Source organism: Gekko japonicus, unplaced genomic scaffold (genome assembly GCF_001447785.1).
Source record: "Gekko japonicus isolate JY-2015 unplaced genomic scaffold, Gekko_japonicus_V1.1 scaffold897, whole genome shotgun sequence".
Classification (NCBI taxonomy): domain Eukaryota; kingdom Metazoa; phylum Chordata; class Lepidosauria; order Squamata; family Gekkonidae; genus Gekko; species Gekko japonicus.
The window spans coordinates 67,663-79,244 of NW_015164211.1; the positions used below are offsets into that span (position 1 = coordinate 67,663).

General features: G+C 44.3%; 1 protein-coding gene across 1 annotated transcript; it reads right to left on the minus strand.

The window, feature by feature from the left end:
* Positions 1 to 351: 351 nt before the first annotated feature.
* SULT6B1 (sulfotransferase family 6B member 1) lies at positions 352 to 10,756 on the minus strand. The gene is made up of 7 exons (XM_015408461.1): positions 10,532 to 10,756; positions 8,174 to 8,286; positions 7,708 to 7,797; positions 6,135 to 6,261; positions 5,234 to 5,328; positions 2,885 to 3,041; positions 352 to 482 (listed from the first exon to the last, which is right to left on the minus strand). Exons 1-7 carry the CDS (start codon positions 10,725 to 10,727, stop codon positions 352 to 354), a joined length of 909 nt encoding a protein of 302 aa, XP_015263947.1. The 5' UTR covers positions 10,728 to 10,756.
* Positions 10,757 to 11,582: the final 826 nt, after the last annotated feature.

Sequence of the window (11,582 nt, forward strand, 5' to 3'; positions counted from 1 at the left end):
TTCTCTGAAGTTCCTGGGCTAAGCCAGCATAAAAATACAATAACATGACAGGCTGGGAGAGCCACAGATCTTCAGGAAAGAAGAAAATAGATAAAGGGACTGCTCAGTCAGAAAAGAAGAAGAAAACAGAGGGAAAATACTGCATCTCAGGGAGGGAAGAGGGCAGGCTGTCATAACAGGCTCTTCACTGCTCTACTGAGTATCTTGAGAAGGTCCAGCTTAAGAAAAATGCATCCTAGAAATCTGACACTAAAGAGTACTGCCATCTCTGAAAACTGCCACAAAAATGTGTTTGTTTATTTATTGAGTGTATGAAAGGAAATGTTAATGAAAGCGAAACTGTTCACACTTTCAGGCTTTGCAGTACACATCATACTTCAGTTTTGCTTCCAGCTTTGTTCCTGCTAAACACTCCTTGAATTTTGCATCCATTTTCTGGTTTTGTGTTTCATTGAAAAGGGTCTTCCAATCACCTACTACACCTAGAACGAAAACAAAATGCAGAGGGGGGCAAGGGAAGGGGAACATTTGACTATAAAGGTAGATTGATAATCGAGCAATGCAATAGCTTCGTCACTTTAAGATAACTGGGCACAAAAAAGGTACAGCTTGCTTGAACTGGGAGGTAAGGAAGAATCTGAACATAGCAAGAAACTCACAAGGTCTCTTCACTACCAGATCCTAGATCTTGCTTGCAATATTTCTTGAGTTGTAATTAGGGTTGCCAAGTATTATTTTCGCCGCAGTGGGGGACTCCCGGCTGGTGGCTGGAGAGAGCACATGCCCGCAAAGCACGCACACGCCACATCCACGTCACTCGGAATGACGCGGGCACGCCGGGCACGCTGGGGGCGGGGCCACGACCATCCGAGGGAAAACCATAGAGTTTTCCCTCGGATGACCGTGGCCCCGCCTCCAGCATGCCCGACGTGCCCGCGTCACTTCCGGGTGACATGCACATCGGGGTGGAGTTCCCCCCGGGGTCCGATCCGCCAGCGGCGGGGAACGGGCCTCTGGGGCGGAGGTTTCCCCGCCCCCCGGGGGGACTTGGCAAGCCTTGTTGTAATACCACCAAAGTGCAACTGATAGAGAAAACCTGGCTTTGTAAGCATGTGTACATGCACATATGCATGGAAGTAAGTAGGCAGAGATAGAGAAAATTTCAAGGCCTAATGGCTTTGTTCAGAGGTATCACTTCCTCTAGACATATGAAGCTGTCTTATACTGAATCAGAGCACTGGCCCATCAAGGTCAGTCCTCAGACTGGCAGTGGGTCTCCGGGGTTTCAGGTGGAGGTCTTTCATGTCACCTGTTACCTAGATGCAAAGGACTGAACCTGGGAACTTCTACATGCAAAGCAGATTCTCTACCACTGAGCCATGGCCCCTACCCAAAGTACAGTTTGGTGCCTTATAGATGAGCCTTGAAGGAGATTCATGCTCACTCTCACAACCTCCTGCCCCCTTCATATGCTACAAGAAAATCAGTATTTCATTGATTTCAACAAATCTCAGGTGGTCATTACAGCGATCCTTTGTCCCATAAGCCAGGATTGTTGATTTCCATTTTGCAATTTTGATGTGCCGGGCAATTACAAACCAGAAGTCATTTCGGGGGGGAACGCGGGGGAACGCAGTTCCTCCGGGTGAGGTACCGGGGGGGCGGGGCACATGACAAAGCTCCGCCCCCTGCTTCCGGCCGCCCCGCTTCCGGCCCTCATTCAGCCAGGAGGAGGCAGGAGAAGAGGGAGGGTAAGTTGCTTCCTCCCTGCCTCTCCCCACCCCTGCCTGCCTGGGGCCAGGGAGGGCCTTCGCGGTGCTTCCTTGCACTCCTGCCGGCCTTGCAGGTCCACCGCCGGGCCCCTGATGTCAAGGGGTGTGGCATATGCTAATGAGTTATGCTAATGAGTTCCCCTAGCTCTTTTTCTACGAAATGACCCGTTACAAACCATCATTTACCAGTTCAGATTTAACAGCAAACGACAGTTCACCAAAATACTAGGAAGTACAATTTGTTGTTGCTGCTGTTTCACTAGGAAGTAACTAATCAGTTTGTGGTGGAGGAAGGGAAGAGTGAGGGTAGAAATGATCATATCTATGAGTCTGTGGCTCCTTCCAAAGTTGTCGACACAGCACCAAACCAATGACTGACATTACATATGTACCAGGCTGTAGCATTCCATTCCATTGGATAACTTGGTAATTGAGGGCCAGTTTACAATTTGCTTACCCATAAGAGCTGCTGTAGAAATTCTGAGGAGGGATATCCTCCATATTGTCTCATCTTTTCTTTTAAAAGCATTAAATTAATTACAACTGATGAAAACACAGAACAGGTAATGTGTTGGCTGTAAAATATATCTTGAGAGATAAATGACAGGAATACCCTTTTTGCAGATGGACAAAAACTGACAAAAAGCATTTTTAATCAAGATAGGATATATACAGGGGTCATTTCCTGCAGGAGCGCACAGGAGTGGAGCTCCGGCAGTAAAGAGCCCAGGGGGCAGGCACATGCAACAAGCCCCGCCCTCTGCTCCCAGCAGCTCTGGGCCACGAGGAGCAAGAAACAGCCAGGTAAGTTGCAGAGCCTACCCCCCCCCGCCGCCCGTGCTGAGGCGCAGAGCCCGGGGAAGGCCTCTGGAGCCCCACTGCCCGCCTTTCCCGGCACCTGCGGGATGGTGGCGGCAGCGAGGGCTTGATTGAGGGGTGAGCCATGGGGGATCTTCAAGAGCAGATCTGCGCGTGTCCCCCCCCCCCCAAAGCAAGCATCCCAAAAAGGTCCGGACAATCATAAGAAAATGGAAGACTCCTCATCATTTGATGCTACAAATCATACAGGGACAACAGTATTACTAACTGCCTTCTTTTTAAAAAAAGTGTACCTTTCCGGAAGAGAAGTGGACCAGCTGCACCATGTGTCTCCTTTGATCTCTCCCTCACCACTTGGAAGGAAGCCCTATCTGCAATAGACTGACTTTGCTCCATGGTAGAAGCAAAACCAAAAAACTCAGCAATCTGCTTCACTCCATTAAGCAAGTCCTGAAAGCAATATAGTGGCACACTTATTTATTTTACTTAGAACATTTTTATGCTGCCTTTCCATCCTATCAGGGTCCACAAGGCAGCAAACATAAAAAACATTAAAACATTTGAACAATGCAGATACAATTAAAATATAAAATTCAATTAAAAACACATGTCAAGGTAGCAAGCGTAGTTCATTTCCCATTGTAAGCTAGGCTAGTAGACCGTGTCCCAGTACTGGATTCAGGGCACAAAGTTGTGCTCAGTGCAGATCTGCCCTACTTTGGCCTAATCTTGTTAGAGTCACTAAGGACATCTCTTTATACATAATGTCTAACGACATGATTTTGGGGTGCAGGTCCACTAAGGACTGTTAATCACGGGTGCCCATACAAAGTCCCCACTGGGAATTCAATTACCTAGTGTGCAGGCTCCATTTGGGTTGAGGATGCAGTACATTGAGAGAAGGGGCTTATGCCTTCCATCTGTATAATTTTCAAGACAGAAAGTAAACCCTAGGGGGAGTGCTATTTACCCGGTTGAGGAAACTTTCATGTGCCCCATCAGGATACATGGAGCCCTCAACTGGGCAAATAGTAGTCCCCACTTGACCATTTCAGGTTGGGGAAATGGCACAGGGGGACACTGAAGCCTGTTCTCCCTAAGCACTGGGATCCCTAATCTGGCATACCTGGGAACTGAGTTCCCAGCAGAGGGCTCACAGGTACAAGTAGGCCCAGAAATACATACTGATTATATGGTATATAATACATACAACTGTACTGCAGCTATATGAAGACTGAAAAACCCGGACTGAAAAAGAGATGCATGAGGACTGTAGGAATCAGAGGGGCATGGGATGTACCACTGTTCCCCCTTGACCCAAACACTAAGGGCAGACCAACGTATTCGGTCTGCAAACTTATTTGATTCTTGCCGTTAATATGAATTTTGCGGGGAGTCCTTGCAATAAAATGGCAGTCACAGTTGCGGCACAACAAAAAGAAGGTTGTCAGACCTCTATAACTCTCTATAACTGGGCTTGCACTTCTTGCTTTTTAAAAAAAATTCTAGTTTGTCATACTAATCACAGATTTATTTTTTTGCTGTCACAACACTGCCAAAAAACATTTTCTATTATGGTATCCCACTTATGGAACACACACACACACCATTTTTCCTGGAAGCTATTCTGCCAAGTTTTAGGAGCTAAATTAAATTATTTTACTTACCCCAGATTTTAGTGAACAATTCTTTTTGTGGTTTTCATTGTAGATATTACTATTTTGCAGGCGTGTTTTTACTGGCTATAGCATATTTTGATATTTTATTGCCATATCTATATATCTAATTCCCAAGGGGCCCCCTGCGTGCGGATATCTAAATCCGCACATCGGGGGCACCTGGGGGGCAGGGAGATTTTCCTGCGCGCGTGGGGCAATGCCCAGGTGTGCAGAAAAATCTGAAAACTGTAAAAAAATATAGGGGGGATAATTAAATCCCAAAAAAATAAAAGAGCATCCCCTGCGCATGCGCAGGGGATGTTCTTAGCACGGCTTCACCGCCGCCGCCACCAGAGAGGGGGAGGGGTGGGAGAGAAGCCTTGGCCGGCTGGCGGCTGTAAGCCGCTCAGCCCTCGCCCTCGCCACCTGGGGGGAGGGAGAAAGTTTGGCGGGCCGGGGAGGGGAGAAAGTTCAGTGGGCCAATGAGGCCTCACCGCTGCCACCGCTGAGGGGGAGGGAGAAAGTTTGGCAGGCCAGCAAGGCCTCGCCACCACTGGGGGGGGGAGGGAGAAAGTTCGGTGGGCCAGCAAGGCCTCGCTGCCGCTGCCGCCGCTAGGGGAGGGGGGAAGCTTGGAGGGGCGCGGTCCTTGCCGTGGGTGTCAGGGATGGGGGGGTCAGGGGAGAAGGCTCACCTGTGGCTACTTCCTTCTCCCGTGGAGCTTCTCCTCCCCCCAGCGAGTATCACGGGTCCCCCTTCTTGTGATCTTCTATTGTTTCATTAGAAGCCCCCTTTAAAATTATTTTAACTGAAAAGATGAGAAAAGTGTGTATATTCGATCAATCAAATTAGGTGAGCCCTGACTCAAGTTAAGCTCTGAATTCTGACCTACCTACTTCCTTTTACAAAATCCCTGTGAGTGCAGGTCAGGCCCTTTACCATTAGAAAGTAAGATAACCCTTGCTAGTAACTATGAATAAGCCCACCTCTTTTAAGTCTTCATATGTCAGCAGCAGAACATTGTCGTCATCTATGTGTTTGTTCCAGGAGACTGCATGGTCAAAATAAGATCCCCAGGCAACTGCAGATCAAAGACAGTGTATCAAAATTACCTTATGACTACTGGAAGGTGCCACAACCTTAACAGGAGGCTATTCCTAAAAATGTTTTGTTGTGTGGGCACTCTGTTCTTTCATAGCCCACAGGAGTCACAGACACTCAGAAGGAAAGTAAGCAGGTGATTATTCTCAAGGAGAATCACTAAATGCAATCCTAGGCAGGGTTACTCCAGTCTAAACCCATCATTTCAAAGGACTCAGACTGGAGTAACTCTGTCCAAGATTGCACTGTAGGAGTCTCGCTAGTTTTCTTCCGCTTGTGATGTGAGGTCAGCTTTTGAAGAAAACATTCTGGACATTCGCAGTTCAACTTGGTTGGAGATAGATAATAGATTTTTCAGAGTACTGAAGGTGGTACAATAAAGTCATCATTGCTCATGGTGTGTACTCTCATCCCACCGTTTCTCTGGTAAACAGGTTTTGCAGGGCTTTATATTGGTTCAAAAATCCAAATCTAACAATGTAACAAAAGGAATATCAGACACAGCAATACCTCTAATATAGCATTTTCAACTGTCTTCAAACCTATAACCTTTCCCAGCTAGATTTACCAATCAAGGCACCATGGCTGAAGGGATACGGATGCCTCCCCTTCAGAATGCACCCCCCACGGCAAGGAAAATCATAGCTACTACATAATCCAACTCTTCCCCTGCTAGCGGGAGCAAATCTCAGATCAGATTGGCAATGTTATAATTCAGTTATCCTACTAAATATTTTCCCTGAGGTGTTTCAATGCCCAAATCCATACAAGAGTAGCAAATAATACCTGATCCATTCATAAATTCTGAAAAGAACTCCTCCCAAGAGTTATAACTTGGAACACTTGGAGCATTGTTATGAAAGTGGAAAAACGATGCAGCTGTATCTTTAGGATTTCGAAACACCACCAGTATCTGGAATGAGATAAACAGGAAAACAATTTTTAACTCGTCTGATCATGACCACCATCTCACAGTCCACTACAGGTGTCTTATAGTATGTCAGCTACAACTAGAAACAATTGATTCTTGTGTCAAAGAAGAAGCAGGTTGAAATGGTAGCCATGGTTAAGTCCATGGAACTCCTCAAAAGCAAAAACTTGGACACCATCACCTTTTTGGTTTTGCCTCCCTGGAAAACAGGGAGCAGATGAGCAGACATTAGTAGATATTTCACATACAGAATTTGTTGTTATCTTGTAGCCACCAAGGCTCTGTTAGTCTCACAGGATGCCCTGGCTACATTCTTTGGACAGCAATTAGAGATATTTTGTACACACACAGGAAAATGCTGATCACCACTTTGGGGTTAGGAAGCAATTTTTCTCCAGGCCAGTTTGGCTGGAAATCCTGGAAGTTTTTCTCATAGTCTGGGCATGGAGCAGGGCTCACTTGGGGTGTGGGGAGGGAGGTATTTGTGAATTTCAAGCATTGTGCAGGGGGGCTGGACTAGATGACCCTGGAGGTCCCTTCCAACTCTATGATTCTGTGATGGCCAGCATAGTGTAGCTGTCAGAGAGCTGAGATTACAACACAAGAGACAGACATAATCTCTCAGCCTAACCTACTTCACAAAGTTGTTGTGGGGATAAACTGGAGAATAAAAGAGTATGTTTCCTTGAACTCCTTGGAAGGATTATGGGATTTAAAAAGAGATAGAATGCTACATATTGTGCCATGGCATGGTAGTTAGATGCCAGACTAGAAGCCAGGAGACCCAGGTTCAGATCCCCACTCTTGCCACAAAAGCTTTGGGCCAATTATACCCTCTTAACCTAACCTACCTCATAGGGTTGTTGTGAGGATAAAATGAAGAAAAAGTCAATATTGTAAGCCACTTTGGGTCCCCATTGGGGAGAAAAATGGAGTCTAAATAAAATAAATAAGCATGCATCTGTATCCTATGTGCCAAAAAAAGAAATCATTTTGCATTATAATACCTCTCAGAAGATGCCACAGGGAGTTCCTGCTGGACATGTGCACTTTGCAGCACTTACTCCTATGAAGAAATGCATGCGTTTCCCCTCTGAATGTGACTGATTCAATTCACATCTTAAAGTTCCCCTGCCATTTAACCATTTGTATTTCCACTAACAGCCACTGCCAGAAACATGACAAGATACTCCCACGGCTCCCATGCACTATGTGTGCGGCTCCCAAATGGGTGAAAGTAACTTGAATTTCTTGCAGTACTTTCTGTCTCAGAGGGTTCAAGGAAGAAAGTGGGAAGTATCAATTCAGCCATTTTCATACTGTTACTCCATACCACACCAATTCCATTCACCACTGTCCCCAAGGTATGAATCGATGCTGTAAATATCTCCTGATAAATTCTGTAAATGAGCGTTGTCAGTCACTTACCTTGGCTTTATTTTTGAAGATAGACTTAGGAAGATGGTTGTAATTGAGGTGTGTGGCCACAATCCTTGGAGATGGGAACTGTTTCATCCTCTTTTTAAAAACAGAAATGTAATATAGTTGTACATACATAACAGTAATTTGCTTTGTGTTCACATATCATATTCATATACTAATCCAAAGGCATTTGGAATAAGTAAGATTCTCTTGAAAAAACTTGGTGACCCACCAAGCTGAATGTGAGTATCCCAGCTTGCAGGTGCTTAATAGCCACCCTGTATCTATAATCCAAGACAGACCACCAAGCCAGGGTAGTTTGTGAGGCCTTAGTGGGCTGCAATAAAGGAATGGTCAAATACTTTGACTTGGTAGGTCACAAGTCAGGTGGACCTGCTCCAGAAATACTGGCTGCCAGTGCTGCTGTCTTTCATCTGACCTGGAGGGGTCGAGGATTCTGCAACATACTGACCTGAAACTTTTCAGGATCTCCACATTCAATGAAAGGCAGTTCTGCATTCTCATGTTTAGTTTGCAAAGTTGTGACAATCAGATCATTCACAATTTGAATCAGCCAATTAATACCTAGAACAAAAAAGAATTTAAAATAACAGTAGGATTTAAAAATCACATGCTTCTTGGGCAAAGTAAATTGTACCTGGATATGTTGGAACACAAATGCTGCCAAGCTACACCAGAGCCTTTCAGTTCAATAGGTTTACCATAGGCTGTGCTGAGAACTTGAGTATTAACTAGAACGCGGACAGGGCTGGTTAATGTAGATAGGAGTTTAAGCACACAGATTCTTTCAGTTGTTGGAAGCTGAATTAGATGGTTCAGAAAGGACTGCTCCACAAATGTAATGGGGATGTCTGCACTGGGCAGTTTCAAATTTACAGCAATGGGGAAACCTTGGTTGCCACAGAAACTCTATGTACATTTCACAACACTTAAGGAAGTGACAGACCAGATTATTTATCTTATAATTCAAAGCAACTTATTTTAAAACATTACAAAAAATAGCTTAAATGACAAATAAACATTGCCACTTTCTCAGTGGTGGAAGTGAGCAAAGAGGAGCTGGTGTGGAGTACAAGCACAAACTGTGGAAAGAAAGAAATATGGTCACACACCCCAGTGATTTTGTCCTGGAATGGTAGGCCAGGTTGTTGGGCCAAGAGATGTTAAGGCCTTTATGGAAATTCAGGAAGCCAGCTCCTTAACTGTAAATTATTAGAAGGCACATTATGCATGCTCAGACTTTTTTTTTTTAATTACACTGTACCTTTTCCTATCTTTTTTTTTTTCTTTAAAGAAGGGTCACAGGAGTGTGATATTGAAGGGATGGGGCTATAGCACCAAAACCAAGGATACCTGCAGAAGAATTTTTCTCCTTATTCTGCTGCACTTAATAATGTTTATGCTTGCCCATATTTCAGAAATAAATCATGTTAGTTCTGAACCATTCATAACAATTGATTGAAATTTCAATTTAAATATCTGGCATCTCTAAAGGATTTTTTAACTTATGAATTTTACATTGGCAGGATCTCTTACCCTAGTATATATTAAATTTTTAAGTTGGTCTTTTATGATCAGGTAGTTACTTGTAATACTGAACACTCTACTGTCACTTCAAGATAGGCAATGTTTAAATTATTATTAATAGTATTATTTGTATAGGCAGATTCCAGTCATGAAGAGGCTGAAGAAATCATTTGAAGACAAAGATATCAGTACAACATGCAATCATATTGTTTCTGTACATGAGTCCAAACTGAATTTGAAAGTGTGTTAAAACTATGTAATGCATTTTTATTTGTGCCAACTTTTTTTTCCTGCCAGCTTCACTGCACAAACTTCCTTAACACACTTTTATTTAAACTGTTACATGGGACATTATTACCAAGACAGTTTTCTATTGCCATGGGACACTTCACAGCCTAATGAGGATACACATTGATAGCACTTTTAAATGATCATATAACATTTCATACCCTATTAAAACGATTTACCACAGATCACTGCTTGATCTTTTCAATACTTTTTCCACTGCTGGGTTAAATTAATGTTAAGAAGAAGAGATTGGATTTATACCCCCCCCTTCACTACCCAAAGGAGTCTCAGGCCCCGGTCACACGGGAGGCTTTGATCCATGAGAGGGACAGGTCGGGGGGAGCAAGTGGACGCGATCACACCACAACATCTGGGAAGCGACGCGCACCCGTCCCTGATCCACGGCATCTGATCGTGCCGGGGAGCAACTGTGCAGCGGCTCAGGGGATCTGTCTGATCCCGCCGCCGCGCGTCTCTTTTGATGTGGCTCAAAAAAGCTGCACTTCAGCCCCACCTTTCCCCCTCAGAGCGGCCTACAAACTCCTTTCCCTTCCCCTCCCCCCAACAGACTCCCTGTGAGGTAGGTGGGGCTGAGAGAGCTCTAAAAGAAACTGCTCTTTTTCAAGGACAGCTCTTATCAGAACTATGGCTTGCCCAAGGTCATCCAGCCAGGTGCAAGTGGAGGAGTGGGGAATCAAACCCGGTTCTCCCAGATTAGAGTCCGTGCACTTAACCACTACACCAAACTAGTAACCATGGCTGTAGAGGTGGTCTAGAACAGAGGGTTTGGGTTTCAACTGAATCAGAAAGGCGTTATACCTTTGTAAGCCATTTAAACTGCTATAATTGACAGTTTAAATGTCATACAATTTCAGCAGTCCTATTTAACATCTTCACTTATTTAACATTAAACGTGACACTTTGCTCCTCCCCCCCCCCTCCCAATCACATCATTGCTGTATGATTCCAGGAAATAACTTAAGGTCGTATTCACCACATTTGGGATAAGACACCAGCACCAAATCATCATTTCTGGCTTCAAAATTCTCCAGGGCTTGGAATGTTTCTGCGCTGCATACAGTAACGGGATAGAGAGTCCCCTGGTAGCAAAACAGAAGCTCCTTGAGGTTAAGGCCTTTGGATTTTTCCAAGGCTTTTTCTATTTCTTCTGTAAACGTTTTCTCAGTCATGCTTGCTTCTTCTGTTGTGAGATACTGCAGTTCTGTTAGGATAACAAATGCCTTTAAAAGGGTATTTTGATGGGCGGAGTAATCAATCTTAGTACCAGGCTTTTGTATTTAATTCCTTTTACAATCAAGCCAGACAGATCAACTTCCTTATCTCCTCCCTTTCTATTCTCCTATAGAGAAAACTGAGCCACTTCTCTGACTCTAAGAACTGAAAAGAGGGTTTATGCTTTGCAAGCAATCCACATTAAAGTCAGGTAACGTTGCCATGATGATTTGAAAAGTCAAACAGATACAAAAAAGAAATTGCTTGGTTGACATAGCAAACAATATATTATATTCAGAGTTACATAATTTTAAAAGGAGGAAGTTTCTCATGGAGTAATCAGTGGCTTCATAATAACAGGCTTTGGTTTAATACTGCATGTTTAATGCTCCTTTCCATCTCAAGATTACCTTGTATTCCTGCAAAGGAAAACACTACCTGTGTTTCAGCAGGAAAAACAAAAGAGTAAATTTGAAAAAGGTGCAGTAGTAAAAGCCATATCGGATTCTTCCTGCCAGTAACTTTGTGGGAGGCTGTTCTTATAGTCATCCCAGCAGCCACTGATGTAGCTAAAACCACCCACTCTAGATTGTCCACCTAAGGCTCCATCATTCTGGATTTGCACACAAGAAATCGCTTTGCTGGATTACAGCAAGCACCTTTTTGTCAAATGCCGTTTCCAGTGGTCATTTATGTGCTACGAGAAGATCACACGCCTGTCCCTTTGTGTCTCTAGCATCAAGCAGTGAAGTGGTACACACTGCTTCTAATCGCGGAGTCTTTTATATACGCTTTTCTCTTGAGGTTTGTGG